At 41.7% G+C, this 20,210-nt stretch overlaps 1 protein-coding gene across 3 annotated transcripts in view; it reads right to left on the bottom strand.

Annotated features, from left to right (window-relative positions):
* Positions 1 to 20,210, bottom strand: part of pik3c2b (phosphatidylinositol-4-phosphate 3-kinase, catalytic subunit type 2 beta) — a 190,271-nt gene that overhangs the window by 71,218 nt on the left and 98,843 nt on the right. For all 3 annotated transcript variants that reach the window (XM_043716445.2, XM_043716446.2, XM_043716443.2), the window contains exons 13-14: positions 19,659 to 19,826; positions 9,478 to 9,589 (exon numbers count right to left, since the gene is read on the bottom strand). In XM_043716445.2, the coding sequence (XP_043572380.1) occupies positions 9,478 to 9,589; positions 19,659 to 19,826 (280 nt within the window). The remainder of the gene's footprint in view (positions 1 to 9,477; positions 9,590 to 19,658; positions 19,827 to 20,210) is intronic.

The following is a 20,210-nucleotide window of genomic DNA, read 5'->3' as shown; positions in this document are numbered from 1 at the left end:
TACACTTAATCACCATTACTTTATTTGAATAATTATTTTGAAATTGGAAAGGGTCATCAAATCTCCGATGCTCACTGGATCATAATTACAGGGAATAAATCAGTGTCAGTGTGCAATAGCCAAAAGTGTTCTCAAACTCTTGTCTATCAATACTGGCATTTCCTCCCAGGCTAATCAATTTGATGATTTCCAGGCTTGCACATCTGGGCTTGAATATTTCCAATATTTTCTCATTCAATTTCCATTTTGGCCAAAATTACATTACCCCATATTTCCTTAAAGGACTTAATATAAAACACAACACTGGCCTCTGATTTGTTAGTTGGGATAATGCATGGAATACTCGTTTTCCTTCAGCAGATGTCAATCATTTCATAACTTAGGCTGGAATTTTTTTTTGTTTTCACTTCAAATCTGAAAATGGGAAATTTGAGGAGACGAACCTGCTGCCTACCTTTACAGAAAACCCAGCAGATTGTACGTTGATTCAACATCCGACTGACTGCCAGCAAGCTTTATGCCAGAATTATGAAACGAGAGCAGGAATTCCCGATTGACACCAGAGACTAAGATTCCTAGAACTTAGCAGCACCAGATCAGAGGCCATACCTGCACCCAGGACACCACCCATGGTCCACATGATAGAGGATCAGAAATTAAAAAAGGATGTAGGAATGGCTTGTAGGAATAAGACAAGCTTGTAGGGATGGCTTCTGGAGGTCTGGAGTCATGGGGAGGGAGGGAGAGGGGGAAAGAGGTCAGAAGGTAGGGTAGGTAGTGACTCTTGGAGGCAACTCCACTTAGGTCGAGTCCTTCAGTTTTGCACAAGTTAGTGTGTACTGTACTGGGATACCTAGGCACACATATCCTAAAGACAATCCTGCTGTATATCTTTGCGATGGCATTTCAAGAGTGTGCAAATCACCACGCACGCAAGATTAATTTCAATAATAAGTTGTATTTATATAGCACCTTTAACATAAAAAAAAAGGTGTTTCCATTAGAGTTTTAAAAAGCAAAATTTAAAACCAAACCATAAGGAGCACATGTCTAAAATCTTGGTTGAAGAAGTAAGTTTTAAGGAAGAAAATATATTGGATGGGTGGCGAAGTTATAAAGTTGAAGGAGGAAACATAAAGCTAAGGATTTAGGCAGCTGAAGATAAATCATGAAAATTCCCAATTTACGGTTGTAAGAGTAAACACAGCTATTGTAAAGGAGGTTAATTGCTAGATGCAAGAAAACTATTACTGATCTCCAGTGCTAGGAACTCTACTGGTTTAAATTGTTCTCTGCGCTCAGTTTGCCAGAATACCACACAACAGGTCTCTGTAATTTGCCCAAGATTATGTTCCTGATTGTAATCTAACGAATAAAGCATGTGTGTCTGTAGACTGAGGTTGAAAACAGGGTTTGGCTCAGCCATGGTTATCTCTCAAAGCCTGCCAATGCTCACTGCTCATGCATACGCACATTTAGGTGGAATGGTTTCCAGAGTGAATCCTGAAAGTACAGTATCACATCTCCCATGTACATACAGTACAATCTCACTTGTTAATTTGAGAGAGAGAGAGAGAGAGAGAGTGAGAGGAGAAGAGAAGAGAAGAGGAGAGAGAGAAGGGCAGAAATTGAACAATAAAATGATGAACCCGCTGAGCTATATATCCTAACAATTAGTGATCACTAACTAAATATATCACAGCATACTAGACAAATTATTTAGATAATTTCACTGTGGATTAGATTCCCTACAGTGTGGAAACAGGCCATTCGGTCCACCAAATCCACACCAACCCTCCAAAGAGTAATCCACCCAGACTCATTTTCCTATAATTACCCTGACTAATGCACCTAACACGATAGGCAATTTAGCCTGGCCAATTCACCTGATCTACATATCTTTTGCAATGTGGGAGGAAACCCATGCAGACACGGGGAGAATGTGCAAATTCCACACAGACAGCTGCCAGAGGCTGGAATTGAACCAGGGTCCCAGGGCGCAGTGAGGAAGCAGAGCTAACCACTGAGTCACCGGGTCACCATAATTTTAATGGCTTGGGCATGTCCAAACAAAACTGTATTTTTCATTATTTCTTCAACGTGCATGAAATGCACACACTAAACAGAAATATGTGGAAAGTGGGATTAGCTTTGCATGCGGGTCTTTGTCACATTCCAGGCCATCTGCAGGAAATGTAATGCATAGGACAGGCAAAGCTCCATCACTGCACACACTGAACCTCACTTGCAGGAATTTCAATCATTGTCTCTTTATAGATTCCAGACTGAGTCTTCTTGGCTATTGGGCATCTGCACTGCTCTCTTCAAGCCAATCTTGCTAGACTGCTACAGCTCAGGTTCCCTTTTGTCATTATCGTATCCTTAACACAGAGTAATTGCCCCTCACTCCCAGTAATATCGTAAACTCTTTATTTACACTGCATTATATTGAATACAGCTCTCTGGAACAGCTTCTTCAGTCTGTGCCTCTTCAACTGTTCACCACATATTTCATTCCGCTCTGCTAATGTCAGAGGACCAGCATTTATATCATTATCATTAACATATTCATATCCCACAGGGTGGATCTCTTTCTGCATTTTGCTCACAGTGAGAACTCTTTCAATACAGCTGCTTCAGGTTATTACACTACAGGTTCTTGAGTTGCCAACCAAGTTCTTTTGTTCCAGCCCTTAATTTGATCAAGTTTAGCACTAGGCATTCAATCTCATAATTAAACATACATAAAAATAACATGGACAGAGAAGATGCAGCACTGCTTGCAAGAATTCTTTAAAAAAAAATCAGATCATTTAATCACACCATTTGCAGCAGCTCAGCCTGACAGATTAGAGAGAGTAAATAAGTGAAGGGACTTCAGTTCCAGTGCAATCAGAGTCAGAATGCAGTGTATCACAAGAACTGATGGGAATTGCCAAAGAAATAAAGGCCTTTCTTAAAATAAAGTTATCACCCTTCTGTTTGACCTCCCTCATGTTAGCTCTGTCCACTCCCTTCACACTGCATTGAATTGCCAGGCTGAATTATATGTATGTGCTTTATATGCTGCAGTAGGATGTAAACCCATAATTTGCTGACTGAGAGACAGCATTGCAAAGCCTGAGCTGTCACTGTACTACTGCAAAGATAATAAGGAAGAAGCCAACCCGCTACACTCTTTCACAAGCAAAGCCAAACCAACCACTTGGCTGGGAAATTCTGGCACTGCAGAGTGTGCCATTGCTGTTTTTAAAAAAGGTGGAAAGTGTACATTTTTCAAAAAAAATTAAATGTTCACATCAGCATATTTAAGGCTGCAAGAAACTGTAGGTTGATTTGGAATTATCTTACTGCTTTTAAACAAAAACACAAAAAAGTAAATGAAGAGTTAAAAGGAAAGGTCCCCTGAAGGGAGGAATTGTTGCTGACCCTATTCACTGACTGACTGCCACATCAGCACACAAGGCAGGGAAAGCCAGTAGAAGCAACACAGAACTCTTACTGCAAGCAGACTATTTTATCAGACCCATATGGAAATGTTACACAGTACTTTCAGATTTCAAATATTTTTCTCAACAAATCCAACCAAAACTTGCGTTATTCTTTGAAGCTTAGCGAGAGCTTGAAAAGATTCAGCTGGCACCCTCACACCTCACTACTGCTTTCTACTTTTATTCCCCTTCACAGGTTGGCACACATTATACCTTGGAGTAAAGTGTATGCGTGGGGTCTGGCCAGAACCTAGTTAAATGTTGCTTTAAAATCGGCAGATGAAAACTGAGTGCTTATAGGAGCCGCTCACCCTCTGACTTCACTTATTTCCATCATATCTGAACCCGCATGCTCAATTACGAGAAGGAAATTAAAGAACTGACTTCAAGACGTCACAAAGCATTTTACAAGCAATGAGGCACTTTTGGAATATAGTCACTGTGGTTATGCTGGAAACACAGTAGCCAATTTCCACAGCAAGCTCCGACGAACAGTAATGGGATAATGACCAGATCATCTGTTACAGTGATGCTGACTTAGAAGTGAAATAGCATTATTCCAAAAACTGCTCTGTGCTGGACTTTTTTTAAAACATCTGCAAAAGTTGTGGATTCAAATGCCACTTCAGGATTCGAGCAAGATTATCAAAGCCTGATACTGCAGCATACCACTGAGTCGACAAGATGTTAATCCAAAGATCATCTTCGCTCTCCTGAACGTACTTTAAGACGAAAGCCTGTCTACTATCCTGGTCAATATTTCTATCTCAAAAGAAAAGTTTAAAACATCACCAGCTTGACCATTATGAAATTAAAATACAGTGACGATAATTCTAAAAGTGACTACATTTCCAAAGCATCTCATCACCTGTACAGCACTTTGGCACAAGCAAGTGGTCACGAAAGGCACTATATAAATGCACAGCTGTCTCAATATTTGATAACAATGCAGAATAAACAACAAGAATAGATGAAAAGCTGCATAAAACATTAACACCTGCATTAAAACAGCACAGGCAGTGCTTTATTCTGATTGTGATCTAATGGTAATTAATAGTTCAAAGTTTGTGAGAAGATTTGTAGCTCAGGTGCTCGTTGTTGTGGTATGTTCGCCGAGCTGGGAAGTTGTGTTGCAGACGTTTCGTCCCCTGTCTAGGTGACATCCTCAGTGCTTGGGAGCCTCCTGTGAAGCGCTTCTGTGATGTTTCCTCCGGCATTTATAGTGGTTTGTCTCTGCCGCGTCCGGTTCCAGCTGTCCGTTGCAGTGGTCGGTATATTGGGTCAAGGTTGATGTGCTTATTGATTGAATCTGTGGATGAGTGCCATGCCTCTAGGAATTCCCTAGAGAACAGCCAGGGAATTCCTAAAGGCATGGCACTCATCCACAGATTCAATCAATAAGCACATCGACCTGGACTCAATATACTGACCACTGCAGTGGACAGCTGAAATTGACAACCAGAAGTGGCAGAGACAAACCACTATAAATGCCGGAGGAAATATCACAGAAGCGCTTCACAGGAGGTTCCCAAGCACTGAGGATGTCACCGAGACAGGGGACGAAACGTCTGCAACACAAATTCCCAGCTCGGCGAACAGAACCATGGTAATTAATAGTGCTTGCCTCAGAGTCAGAAGAGAGAGAATTCAAGTTCCACTCCGGATTCATGAGCACTCAACCCTGGCTGATACTAGCTGCACTGTGCTGTTGAAGGTGCACCCTTTTGGGTGAGATACTAAACCAAAGTCATTTCTGTCCTCTCAGGTGAAAATAAGAGTTAGGCGAAAGTGAGGACTACAGATGCTGGAGATTAGAGTCGAGAGTGCAGTGCTGGAAAAGCACAGCCAGTCAGGCAGCATCCGAGGAGCAAGAGAATCGATGTTTCGGGCAAAAGCCCTTCACCAGGAATGAGGCTGTGAGCCGAGGGGGTGGTGAGGTAAATGGGAGAGGGGTGAGGCTGGGGGGAATGTAGCTGACAGTGCGATAAGTAGATGGAGGTGGGGGTAATAGTGATAGGTCGGAGAGGAGGGTGGAGCGGATAGGTGGGATGGAAGATGGGCAGGTAGGACAAGTCGTTATGAGGGCGGTGCAGAGTTGGAAAGTTGGAACTGGGATAAAGCGGGGGGAGGGGAAATGAGAAAACTGGTGAAATCCACATTGGTGACGGCATTTATCTCACCACCTCTTCGGCTCACAGCTTCATTACTGATGAAGGGCCTTTGCCCAAAACGTTGATCCTCTTGCTCCTCGGATGCTGCCTGACCTGCTGTGCTTTTCCAGCACCACACTCTCGACTGAAAATAAGAGTTCCATGGCATTTATCCAAGATGATTCTGGTAAGTCTCCATTTATCAATGCTGCTGAATCATATTATCTCATTGCACTTTATATATTGACTAATGCATTTTGCTACATCCCCAAAGCTGCAAAGTATATTGCACTGTCCCAACATCATAAAAAGTTTCTCCTTGTTAATAAAGGAGTTAAATGCACAAACAGGCAAACTTCAGTCAGACCAATAAAACCTGCCCTGTATAAATATAATTAATATTGAAATCAATTCCTATAATTTTAGTAAATAGCTACATAGCCGTGGGCAGCACGGTGGCACAGTGGTTAGCACTGCTGCCTCACAGCGCCAGAGACCCGGGTTCAATTCCCGCCTCAGACGACTGACTGTGTGGAGTTTGCACGTTCTCCCTGTGTCTGCGTGGGTTTCCTCCGGGTGCTCCGGTTTCCTCCCACAGTCCAAAGATGTGCAGGTTAGGTGAATTGGCCATGCTAAATTGCCCGTAGTGTTAGGTAAGGGGTACATGTAGGGGTATGGGTGGGTTGTGCTTCGGCGGGGCAGTGTAGACTTGTTGGGCCAAAGGGCCCGTTTCCAAACTGTAAGTAATCTAATCTAATCTTACTTTACTTCACAACACAATTTCAAATATTCAGGAACAGTAATCTGATCATTGTGTGCAGTCTAAGATCAAAAAGGCACAGAGATAAGGTAACAATGTGCAGCTGAATGAAGAACACAGCAAAGAAAGTCTATGGGCAGGGGTGGTGGAGAGAAGACTCTCCACTTGTGAAACCTAGATTTTGAGACCTTCAATGGTCAAGATTTCAAGCAATCTGGATTATTCTGGAGGAGACAGCAATGAAGAGATATAGGTTATCTGATCGTAACACAGCACTCAAGAATATCAGGACACACCATACAGTGGAGATACGATGAAGGCATTCAAAATCATGAGTTGTCTGGACAGAGCAGAGAGGAGGAATCTGTTCAAGAACCAGAGGGCACAGTTTTAAGGTAATTGGCAAAAGAAGCAACAGCAGTACAAGGAAAAATGTGTTCATGCAGCAAGAATCTGCAATGATCATGATGGAGGCAGATTCAGTTGGAGGTATTTAAAAGGATATTGGGTCATTATCCAACAGGAAAAAGTTGTAGGGCTACAGGGTAAAGGTGGGAAAATGGCATTAGGTGGATCGCTTTCGCAGACAGCAAACATAAATAAGACTGGTTGAACAGATTTCCCCTGCTGTAACTATTCTATATTTCCAAATCTAGTTTTTAGGTAACAGTTCCAAAGTTGCAACTCATTTCAAGATGTTAAAAAAAAACCCTGCTGTTAAATGGCATCAACCTGCAATTGTTTTATGATACAGAGATTTTAGTTTGGGGTGTTTAGATTACACTATAGTAACTAAAAGGTTCCTATACTAATCTGAGCCACCTAGACTGCGAGAGAAGCAGACATCAAAACTTCCTTGTCGAGAAGTTATAAAAAAGGAGGGAAGTTCATTCAGGTTTTTTCTGGAGGATACATCTGCAGTCATGTCCAAACTACTTCCAGGAAATATCTAAGTGGGTCAGTTACCTACTTTCTTGCTCCAGCAATGCAACATGTGCTGGGGAAAACAATCCATTTATGGATATATTAAAATAATGCTTCTGTATAAATTTCTGGTCTACTCACCCATACCTTCTGCTACTATGTCTAACGTCATACTTTGATATGAACATTTTTCATTATAAAATTTCTCTGTCAACATTTCGAATGAGCAGTGCCTATGCAAACCTGTCACACTGTAATCACATCTCCTACCAGTAGTGGCATATTATTGCCTTTTCTGTATCTACCAGCTCTAAACCTGTATTGCAAGGTTTGACTCGGTTCGCTCATCTGCTTCACTTAATCAAATTTGAACTACCTCAAAGAAACAAGGCTGGAAGGCAAGGCGAGGAAGGGGGGGGATTGAATCCCAACTGCATACTCAGACCTTTGGATTTTACTTTATCAGGAGACTACGTTTTATTTTAAATCTCAGGGTGCAAGGCATCAGGAAATCAATCAATCCTTTATTAAAATAAGAACAAGTTTGGACAACTAGTATGCGGTTAACAACTGCCCCTTAACAAAAATCTGACATTGTTCGAAACAGAAAACAGTTGTTTGGTAAAAAGCCAAAGATTTCAGTATCTTCATGCACAGGCCAGAAAATTTCTAAGGCCTTGCTCCCACTAGAAATTCTCAGCGTTTTTATGACAAATCATCATATCATACACTTCATTTTACTTCACAATTGAAATCTTTTCAACTAAATGTTATCATTTTTTTTGGAGGGGGAGAGAGGGAAAGAGAATGTTGGAAGAATGCACTGATCATTGGCCTGCGCACTCACTGGATGTATGAAACAAAGCCTTTGTGTGGCATGCAACCTCTAGCTGTGCAACACCCTGTTAATTTTCCAAAGAATTACACCCATAAATAAAAAGTACTTTTTTTGGGTGCCAGAATTTTGCTGTAAGAGGTTTTATGAGCACAGTGGAAGAACATTAGCTTGGGACAGCAATGTAACTCTAAACATGATATTAATGGAAGCAATAATGCTCTCCCAGTAGAAATAAAATTATATGCAGCCAGGTGAAATTTTTCTGCACAGCTATCGGTTGCAGTATAACACAATTCCACAGAGCACTACTTCCATTCCATCAGTTTAACTATCCTACTTCCAATGGCACAAAGTTCTGTTTAATGGGTGGTAGGTAATTTTTTTCCAAGAGAATAAAATATCATAAATAGCAGAAATTTTGTTGACTCAGAAGACTGGGTCTTCAAGTTCCATTCCACTTAACCACACAACAAACACTATGAATTATCCTTCCTTGAATGCCTCTCCATTACCTTGCTGACCTTTGGACCTCAGACCATCTTCATTATAAAAACCATCTCTAACATTTCCATGGCTTAGCACACTATATTATCAAACGATTCTTTAAACATCGCACCCTGTTTTCTATCGCTATCAAGATGAGCATTTTTATTACAAATGAGGGTAATCTTCATAATTCTGTCAGAATGTACTATCATACTCCAAAATCATGATACTCCATTATCCTCATGTTGAGACACCTCCATGCCCTCGTCTCTCCTTATCTTTGAAGTGCACCCCAGTTCTACAACATCTCTGCTCTATTCATTCTGCTGACCTCTGCCTCGTCAGCATTAACCATTTGTTCCACAGCTGGTGGCCAGGCCTTCAGTGACTTAAGATCCCACTCTTTGGAATTTTCTCCCTAAAATAGTTTACATTGTGTATACAGCACAGAAACATGCCTCGCAGTCCAACTATTCCGTGATAGCGTTGGTATACTAAAATATTTGAATTGTTTGAAGTAAAGGTGAAGCCGCCAAAGTCCATTGGTTTGCTCTTGCAGAAAGAGAGCGCGCGAGAGAGAGCATGCGAGAGAGAGATATGACCAGTGATGGTTTAACCTGAGCGCCACCATACTTCAGGCGTGGGCCGTCAGGTTAACCTCAGCTGGAGCGGGAATGTATTCCTGTACTAAAATGAACTCATTGTCACGCATGAGCAATAAATGCATATATTTGTAAAAACATAAAATGTTGAACAGGGAGGAATGTTAAGACACTTAGCAAGCATGGTCACTCAGTTCTTGACTGAGTTTGATGTGGTTTGTCCTACCTGTAAGATGACACTGTCTGGCTGGATGAAATTGCAGGCAGTCAGTGTGGTGAGGATAGTTCGTTGGCAGGATGGCCATAGACCAAGCAGTTTTCTACCACATGACAACACACTGGGGAACAAAGCAAGAAAGCATAATTACTATTGTGAAAATAATTACTATTGTGAAAACCAGGCAGTCTTCTGTTTAGCAATAAAAGTTTACTTTTATATCAGGTCTCGCACAACCCCAGGACACCTAATGAACTGGGGCGGCATGGTAGCTCAATGGCTAGCACTGCTGCCTCATAGCACCAGGCACCTGGGTTCCATTCCACACTTGGGCGACTGTCTGTGTGGAGCTTGCACATTCTCCCAGTGTCTAGCAGGTTTCCTCCAGGTGCTCTGGTTTCCTCCCACAGTCCAAAGATGTACAGGTTAAGTGGATTGGTCATGCAAAATTACCCATAGTGTACAGGGATGTGCAGGCTAGGTGGATTAGCCATGGGAATTACAGGTTGCAGAGATTGGGTGGGAAGCTTTTCAGAGGGTTGTTGTGGACCCCATGGGCTGAATGGTCTGCTTCCACACTGTAAGGATTTTATGAAAGCCAATTAAATGCTCTTCTTAAAATAAAATGTGGTCTCTGTTATAATGAGGCACCAGTCAAGGCTTAGTGGCTGTTCACTCTTTGTCCTGTCATATTTAAGGCACATTTCAGGTATTAGAGCACAAAATCTAGATTGACACGGTCACTGCAGCATCCAGGGAACAATCAACTTTAATGGGAGGCTCATGTGCTCTCGTAGGCAAACGTAAAAGGTCAAGGAATCATGTGACGAGGACAGGCGAGTTTTTAGATTAGATTAGATTCCCTACAGTGTGGAAACAGGCCCTTCGGCCCAACTAGTCCACACCGACCCTCCAAAGAGTTACCCACCCCCCTCTAATGCTCCTAACAACTATGGACAATTTAGCATGGCCAATTCACCTGATCAGCACATCTTTGGAGTACCCGGAAGAAACCCACACAGACATGGGGAGAAAGTGCAAACTCCACACAGACAGTCGCCCGAGGCTGAAATCAAACCTGGTGTCTTGGTGTCGAGGTCAATCATTCACCCCTGGCCCACTAAAACAAATTATCTCACCATTCTCACCTTGTTGGTTGTGGGATCTTGCGATGTGCAAACTGGCTGCTGAATTTTCAACAGTACAAGCTTCATAAGAAGTCACTGGCTGAAAATCAGCTTGTTCTATGGCTGTGTAGGTGCTCTCTAAATGCAGGAGAAAGTGAGGTCTGCAGATGCTGGAGATCAAAGTTGAAACTTTATTGCTGGAACAGCACAGCAGGTCAGGCAGCATCCAGGGAACAGGAGATTCGACGTTTCGGCCATTCCTGAAGAAGGGCCTGTGCCCGAAACGTCGAATCTCCTGTTCCCTGGATGCTCTCTAAATGCAAGCTTGTATTTCTAGCAAAAACTAGATTTTTCTTTCCTCCATTCCCATCAGAATCTCTTCAAAATCACCATGCTCTAACAAGAAGGGGATGATAAGCTTTCTCTGGAGTACGCACACCCTGCTCTTCAACTGCCTCATCTCAGGAGTTAGGGGAGGAGGAAACTAAAAGAAGTAAACACCTTCAAATTATTCTTTGTGATCAGAATGAAATTTTGCAATTCAGGTGCCCAACATTCTTTTTTGAATATTAAAAATCTTTATTTCTGAACAATGCTTTTATATTCCCATACCTTATCTATACTGCATTAAAAAAATCAATTCTCTCTATCAAGGCGTTCAAGGGTGTAAAGAACTATGTGGATGCTTAACAGACCAGAACACCGATGGCACATCAATAAAATGTGGAGAATTAATTAAATAGGAACCAGAACCAAAACAAAGTCAGGATTTAATTTGAAGGAACTTAAACAACTGAGCCCCTGATTAAATGATGTAGGTTCAGCACAGCAAGCAGCATCATCAGTGTAGTTAATATAAACTGAGCTGCAAAAATAAAGGTAGTGCACTGAAAACAAACAGCCAGTCAGTCCACGTTTAAAAGAACCATTGGTCCATCTTTCAAATCAAAGTCTGTCCTTGAAAATCTCAAAGTCAGTGAAGGTTGCCAATGGAAACATTGTCCCTTCTGTTCTTTCATACGTAGGGTAGTATCCTGCAAGAATCTGATTGTGTTTCATATTTTTAGCATTTCTTCTCAACTCTCAGTGCTGCCCAATAGCCAGACCACATCATTATGCAGTAAAGGAACGAGCAAAGAACAGGCTGCTGTAACATGCCCTCAATCAAACCTATTTGTGGTCAGTTTATCTGTCGAGTCAGACAGTAAAGTTGCGATCACAGGTGTGTTGATTTCCAGAAAACTACTCCATGGGTTGTTCAGCTGTTACTGGCTTGGAAACGACCTGATAACCCAGCTGTGTTCCTCTAACTACCCACCCAATAGAGGTCAAAAAGCTTAAAAATCAAGAACGTAGCTCACTCCATAACGATCAAAAGAAAGGAAAGTCTCAGAGTACTGGCTTCATTCCAACAGAAGAGGGCACCTTTACACAAATCAAGTATAACGACAGAGACAGAGTGTGGAGTAAACATTTTGAAGGTACGATTCAGTCCTAACAGGTAGGATTAAATTCCCCTTTTGCCCACTCTTGTATTCTATTACCAACAGCTGTTAGTTCAATGCACGAAAAAGGAAAGTTTCAAGCAAAAGAAGCACGTGTTTCAAAGAACAGATTGAGATACAGTGATGGGACAAAGCAGCGACCTTTGCTCTACATTTAATCTTTGTTATCAATAAGTGTTCCTGTTGGGTGCAAAGCTGGAAAATATTTCATCTGCAGTTCCACCTCAACATTAATGCTGGCATGCAAATAAATATTTTCTCAAAACATTACATTGATTGCAATTCCGGACATCTCCAAGAGACAATAAGAATTCCTTTTGTCTCTCTCAGAGTCACACAGCATGGCAACAGACCCTTTGGTCTAACTCGTCCATATCAACCAAATTCCCAAACTAAACTAGCTCTACCTTCCTGCATTTGGCCCATATCCCTCCAAACCGTTGCTATTCATGTACTTATCCAAATGACTTTTAAATGTTGGAACTGTACCTGCATCCACCACTTTCTCTGGAAGTTCATTCTACACACTAATCACTGTGTAAAAAGGTGGCCCTGAGGTTTTTTTAAAAATCTTTCTTCCCTCACTTTAAATATATGCCTGCTAATTTGGAACTTCCCCACCTTGGGGAGAAGACCTTTACTATTAATCTTATCTCATAATTTAAAAACCTCTGTAAGGTCACCCTTCAACCTCCTATGCTCCAGTGAAAGAAATCCCAACCTGTCTTTACACCTCAAACCCTCCATTCCCAGCAACATCTTGGTAAATTCATTCTGAACCCTCTCCAATTTAATAATATCCTTCCTAAAACAGGGCAACCAGAATAGTATACAGTACTCCAGAAGTAGCCTTACCAACATCGTGTACAACCTCAATATGACAACCCAACTCCTATACACAAAGGTCTGAGCAATGAAGGCAAGTGTGCTAAACACCTTCTTAACCACCCTGTCTGAATGTGATGTAAATTTCAAAGAACTATGTACCCAAACCCCAAGGTCTCTTAGTTTTCCAACAATATCCAGGACCCTAGCATTAACTGTACAAGCCCTGCCCTTGTTTTTTTTTTTACCAAAATGCAACACCTCAACTTATCCAAATTAAACTCCATGCGCCACTCAGCCCACTGACTCAATTAATCAAGATTCTTTGTCATCTTTGATAACCACCTTCACTGTCCACTATACCATCAATTTTGGCATCATCAGCAAACCTACTAACCATGTTTCCTTTATTCTCATTCAAATCATTTAGACAAAATGACAAACAAAAGTGGATTCAGTACTGATCCCTGTGGAACATCGCTGGGGAGACTCATAGTTCTATATTTCCCAGACTTCTCTTAAATAAAGTCACAACATTAGCCCATCCTCTGGCACCTGACCAGTGGTTAAAGATGAAACAATATTTCTCCTAGGGACCCAGCAATCTCCTTGCTAACTTCTCAGAATGACCTGGGATATATTTGATCAGGTCCCAGAGATTTATCCATCTTTATGTTTTCTAAGGCATCCAGAACTTCCTCTTCTGTATTGTGAACGGTTTTCAAAGCACCAATATTTATTTCCCTGAGGTCTGTATCTTCTATTTCTTTCTCCACAGTAAAAACCAACATGAAGTATTCATTTGAAATTGCTCCCATCTCCTGAGGTTCAACACAAAGACAACCCTGCTGATCTTTAAGGGGCCTATTTTCTGTCTGGTTGCTCTTAATGTACCTGCTGAATCTCTTTGGATTATCCTTAGCTTTATCTATCAAGGCTCCCCATATTCCCTCTTTACCTTCCTAATTTCCCTCTTAAGAATACCCCTACACTCTTTATACTCGAGAGATTAATTTGATCTCACTGTCTATCTCTAATAGATTATTCTTTTTTATTCTTGACAAGAACCTCAATATCTTTATTCATCTTTTGTTCTCTATTCTTACCAGTTTTACCTTTAACTCTCATGTTTACTAAGGCTTTGTCCAATATTTGTGTAACCCTCCAGCCAACCACTCAACTCATTTCTTTCTCAGCAGCTTAATGTAACAGCTGTTTTATTGGCCTCGGACTGTGAACTGAGGTGTGGCTTGTCTGTGTAGTAAGCAGTTATAGAGTCATAGAGATGTACAGCACAGAAACAGACCCTTCGGTCCAACCTGTCTCCTGGCGAGAGATTTGCTCGAGCTGCTCGGGAGGATTTAAACTAGTAAGGTGGGGGGGGGTAGGATCCAGGGAGATTGTGAGGAAAGAGATCAATCTGAGACTGATACAGTTGAGAACAGAAGCAAGTCAAACAGTCAGGGCAGGCAGGACTAATAAATTAAACTGCATTTATTTCAATGCAAGGGGCCTAACAGGGAAAGCAGATGAACTCAGGGCATGGTTAGGAACTTGGGATTGGGATATCATAGCAATTACAGAAATATGGTTCAGGGATGGGCAGGACTGGCAGCTTAATGTTTCAGGATACAAATGCTACAGGAAGGATAGAAAGGGAGGCAAGAGAGGAGGGGGAGTGGCATTTTGGATAAGGGATAGCATTACAGCTGTGCTGAGGGAGGATATTCCCGGAAATACATCCAGGGAAGTTATTTGGGTGGAACTGAGAAAGAAGAAAGGGATGATCACCTTATTGGGATTGTATTATAGATCCCCCAATAGTCAGAGCGAAATTGAGAAACAAACTTGTATGGAGATCTCAGCTATCTGTAAGAATAATATGGTGGTTATGGTAGGGGATCTTAACTTTCCAAATATAAACTAGGAGTGCGATAGTGTTAAGGGTTTAGATGGAGAGGAATTTGTTAAGTGTGTACAATTTTCTGATTCAGTATGTGGATGTACCTACTAGAGAGGTGCAAAACTTGACTACTCTTGGGAAAGAAGGCAGGGCAGGTGACTGAGGTGTCAGTGAGGGAGCACTTTGGGGCCAGCGACTATAATTCTATTAGTTTTAGAACAGTGATAGAAGAGGATAGGCCAAATCTAAAAGTTGGAGTTCTAAACTGGAGAAAGGCCAATTTTGACGGTATTAGGCAAGAACTTTCAAAGGCTGATTGGAGGGGCAGATGTTCGCAGGTAAAGGGACGGCTGGAAAATGGGAAGCCTTCAGAAATGAGATAACGAGAATCCAGAGAAAGTATATTCCTGCCAGAGTGAAAGGAAAGGATGGTAGGTATAGGGAATGCTGGAGAAATTGAGGGTTTGGTTAAGAAAAAGAAGGAAGCATATGTCAGGTACAGACAGTATAGATCAAGTGAACGCTTAGAAGAGTACAAAGGCAGGAGGAGTATACTTAAGAGGGAAATCAGGAGGGAAATCAGGAGGGCAAAAAGGGGACATGAGATAGCTTTGGCAAATAGAATTAAGGAGAATCCAAATGGTTTTTACAAATAGATTAAGGACAAAAGGATAACTAGGAAGAGAATAGGGCCCCTCAAAGATCAACAAGGCGGCCTTTGTGTGGAGCTGCAGAAAATGGGAGAGATACTAAATGAGAATTTTGCTTTAGTATTTACTGTTGAAAAGGATATGGAAGATATAGAATGTAGGGAAATAGATGGTGACATCTTGAAAAATGTCCGTATTACAGAGGAGGAAGTGCTGGATACCTTGAAATGCATAAAGGCGGATAAATCCCCAGGACCTGATCAGGTGTACCCAAGAACTCTGTGGGAAGCTAAAGAAGTGATTGCTGAGCCTCTTGCTGATATACTCGTATCATCAATAGTCACAGGTGAGGTGCCGGAAGACTGGAGATTGGCTAACGTGGTGCCACTGTTTAAGCACGGTGGTAAGGACAAGCCAGGGAACTATAGACCAATGAGCCTGACGTCGGTGGGCAAGTTGTTGGAGGGAATCGTGAGGGACAGAATGTACATGTATTTAGAAAGACAAGGACTGATTCGGGATAGTCAACATGACTTTGTGCGTGGGAAATCATGTCTCACAAACTTGATTGAGTTTTTTGAAGAAGTAACAGAGGATTGATGAGGGCAGAGCAGTAGATGTGATCTATATGGATTTCAGCAAGGTGTTTGACAAGGATCCCCATGGGAGACTGGTAGGCAAGGTTAGACCTCTCAGAATACAGGAAGAACTAGCCATTTGGATACAGAACTGGCTCAGAGGAAGAAGACAGAGGATGGTGGTGGAGGGTTGGTTTTCAGATTGGAGGCCTGTGACCAGTGGAGTGCCACAAGGATTGGTACTGGGTACACTACTTTTTGTCATTTATATAAATGATTTGGATGTGAGCATAAGAGGTATAGTTAGTAAGTTTTGCAGATGACACCAAAATTGGAGGCGTAGTGGACAGCGAAGAAGGTTACCTCAGATTACGTGATCTTGATCAGATGGGCCAATGGGCTGAGAAGTGGTCGATGGAGTTTAATTAAGACAAATGTGAGGTGCTGCACTTTGGAAAAACAAATCTTAGCAGGACTTATACACGGAATGGTAAGGTCCTAGGGAGCGTTGCTGAACAGAGAGACCTTGGAGTGGAGGTTCATAGCTCTTTCAAAGTGGAGTCACAGGTAGATAGGGTAGTGAAGAAGGCGTTTGGTATGTTTTCCTTTATTGGTCAGAGCATTGAGTACAGGAGTTGGGAGGTCATGTTGCGGGTGTACAGGACATTAGTTCGGTCACTGTTGGAATATTGTGTGCAATTCTGATCTCCTTCCTATCAGAAAGATGTTGTGAAACTTGAAAGAGTTCAGAAAGTATTTACAAGGATGTTGCCAGGGTTGGAGGATTTGAGCTATGGGGTGAGGTTGAATATGGAGCATTGGAGGCTGAGGGGTGACCTTATAGAGGTTTATAAAATTATGAGGGGCATGGATAGGATAAATAGACAAAGTATTTTTGCTGGGGTGGGGGAGTCCAGAACTAGAGGGCAGAGGTTTAGGGTGCGAGGGGAAAGATAAAAATGGGATCTAAAGGGCAATGTTTTCACGCAGAGGGTGGTATGTGTATGGAATGAGCTGCCAGAGGAAGTGGTGGAGGCTGGTACCATTGCAACATTTAAAAGGCATTTCGATGGGTATATGAATATGAAGGGTTTGGAGGGATATGGGTCAGGAGCTGGCAGGTGGGACTAGATTGGGTTGGGATATTTGGTCGGCACAAGAAATACTCCTGGAATGAGTGAGTGTCTGTGTGTAGGATTTAATATGCCCTGTTCTACAGCATCCAAGATACCAGTCTAAGGTCAATCCAACCAGAGACTGAAACATCTGGTGTCAGTGACTTGGTTACCAGAGACTTCAAAATTACAAGTTCAGCCGTATCAGCTTCTATTGAAAAAATGTTAAATTGGAATATTTCCAATCAAAGATGGAGATATGAACTCATGTATAGACTCCTGAAGAAGGGCTTATGCCCGAAACGTCGATTCTCCTGTTCCTTGGATGCTGCCTGACCTGCTGCGCTTTTCCAGCAACACATTTTCAGCTCTAATCTCCAGCATCTGCAGTCCTCCCTTTCTCCTATAGACTACATTTAGTCTTACTGTCCTCTTGGAGTAAACAATCAACTCATTTCCTGCTCCCGATTACAAATCAGATTCTTACTGCAAAATTATTTGTTCAGGCAGCAGTGAATATTGTCTGGAGTTCACTCGTTCAAACTTTATACTCTGTTAATTACACTTTCCCAGGATTTAAAAAGCTCTTGTTTCCTGACTGTACATGCAGAAAATTCTTCAAACACCATTCTTCAAGTTCCTGGGATCTTTCAATGTGTTAAAAGCAATAAATCAAAGCATCGGATCTGCCTCAGCCATGATGTCCTCTACAGCCAAACAGTTGGACATTCATCCACTCATGACTGCTCATGGATAAAACTACTTGGAGAGCTGTCAGTTCCTACAGCAGGAGAGAATTGGGAAAACTAGCACGGGTAGAAACTGATGATCGTTACTTTAGCATCACCATAATAGTCCAGTGTATTTTTTAAATTCATTCATGGGATGTGAGCATCACTGGCTAAGCCAGCATTTATTGCCCATCCCTCGTTGCCCAGTGGGCAGTTAAGACTCAGCCATATTGCTGTGGGTCGAGAGACAGACATAGTCCAGGACCAGGTGCGAATGGCACTTTCCTTCCCTATAGGGCATTGTGAACCAGATGACTTATTACAACAATTAGCATTGGTTACATGTGGTTAGCTTTTCCTTGCAGATTTTTAAAATGGAGTTCAAATTTCACCATCTGCCACAGTAGGATTCAAACCCATATCCTGAGAACGTTAGCCTGGGTTTTTGATTACTCAACCAGCGACATGACCTCTACACACTGCCTAATTTGTGAGATGCAGAGCAGTGATACATTACCAAAACATAAATGCCAAAAGTTAGAAAATCCCCTTTAATGAAAAATCTTATGCTATCATATCCGTTCAATTACCAAGACTATTTTTGTTGTTGTCATCTTATTATAATTTTTTAAATCTACAGCTACAATGGACACATGGTGAAGCTACAAACTGTGGCTTCTGGTGGCATTTATTGTCCCAGTTCTGTATTTACCAGCTCTCCAAGCCCATTAAAAGCCTCTTTACAGTACTCTGGCACCATCATCTCTTATCTTCTAAGTTTGTTTCACCAATGGCTACAACTGACCTTGACACCCAGATACAACGCCACAATAGATCAAACAATGAACTACCCATCATTTCGCTTTTTGCCAAGAGTCACTTCCAAACCCGTGCATGTAAAAACAGCTGGAGCATACCCTCAAAACAATATCTTCAATAAAGGAAGTGGTTCTTTTTCAAAAAAATTGTATTTCCTTTGTTGTATCTGATCATACACTACTGTGTAAAATAGCAGCATAAAATGCAGTCCTTGAGGATTACAAATCCAACACCATTGGACACAGTATAAATCTTATATTTAAACAGTCAGAGTTTCAGTGCAATCTCTGCCCAGCACAAGATACATCTGGACAATCTGTCATTTGTCAATAGTCTGCACTCTCTTGGAGGTAAATCAATCACAGGGCGACTCATCAATGCACTGCAAAGATTGAGAAGTTGCTCAATTTAATGAGTCTAATCTCAAGTCTCCTGACACATCGTGAGAGATAACAGATCTCTTATGCTAAGCCTCATATAGTGCAGCCAACGACACACCTGTTGCCATACAGGTTACAAACAATATAAAAGATCTGTGATCCTTCCACAATAACCAACATGCTCCACCACTGGCAAGTTCTGTAGGACTGGTCATAGGCCAGAACTTCTGCAAGGTCTGTTGCACAAGCACAAGACAGCAGAGTGTCATAATCAGTCCAGCAATATTGCAGCCTTGGTAAATCAGTCAGCAATGCCACATATCAGCACTTTAGCAGGTTATTTGCTAGATTTTTTTCATAAATGCACAAGGGAAGTGGTTGAATGCTGTCAGTGAAAATATAAATTATGGCCACATAGGAAAACAATCACTCAAAATAAAAATTCATCTCAAGCCCTGAATCCCAACATCAAATTGCCACTTATTTATCCATGCTAACTGGACTGTGCTGAAACCTTTAAGTAGAGCATTGTCTGTTATTTGACACCAAAAACTTACTGTCTGAAGTTAAAAAGTGGCATAGTGACCCATCCCATTGTTTCTGCTGTCCGTCGCTGTTTGTTGCCTTCAGATGAGGTCCCAGGAGGGGGAACGGGAAATGCATACAACGTCAGTGTCAAAAGGGTCTCTTGTGGCAGCTGATTAATATTAATTGGAAAACAGATGCTGAAAGAGGCAAAGGAATACAAGATTAAAACACAGCTCAACTCATCATTTTGAAATCTTTTGGATTGTTTGGCTAGAGAAGAGAGTTGTGTAGAGTAACGATGCTGAGAGAACAGCTAAGAGCAGAGTAACCTTTTGAAGTTGAGGGAGGCGGGGAAAACAGGATGAACAGTGACTACATACTAATTATGAACGGTTTTATTTGGTTTAAATGCCACTGGATTCTTGCTACACAGCTGTCAGTATTTGAGCAAAGTGAGCATTGCCAGATTTACTAAAGGGTCACACATAAAAGGACATTCACTTTGGAATGAGGTCCTGGAGGTGCTTTTCATGTTGCTGGGCCACAACATGCATCAGGAAAGGATGACTGACTGTGTGGAG

This window comes from Chiloscyllium plagiosum, unplaced genomic scaffold (assembly GCF_037043375.1).
Source record: "Chiloscyllium plagiosum isolate Xiang-an unplaced genomic scaffold, Cpla_swu_hap1 HiC_scaffold_26, whole genome shotgun sequence".
NCBI classification, from domain to species: Eukaryota; Metazoa; Chordata; class Chondrichthyes; order Orectolobiformes; family Hemiscylliidae; genus Chiloscyllium; species Chiloscyllium plagiosum.
Note: the sequence above shows the minus strand (reverse complement) of the source record. Positions and strands in the feature narration are given on the sequence as shown.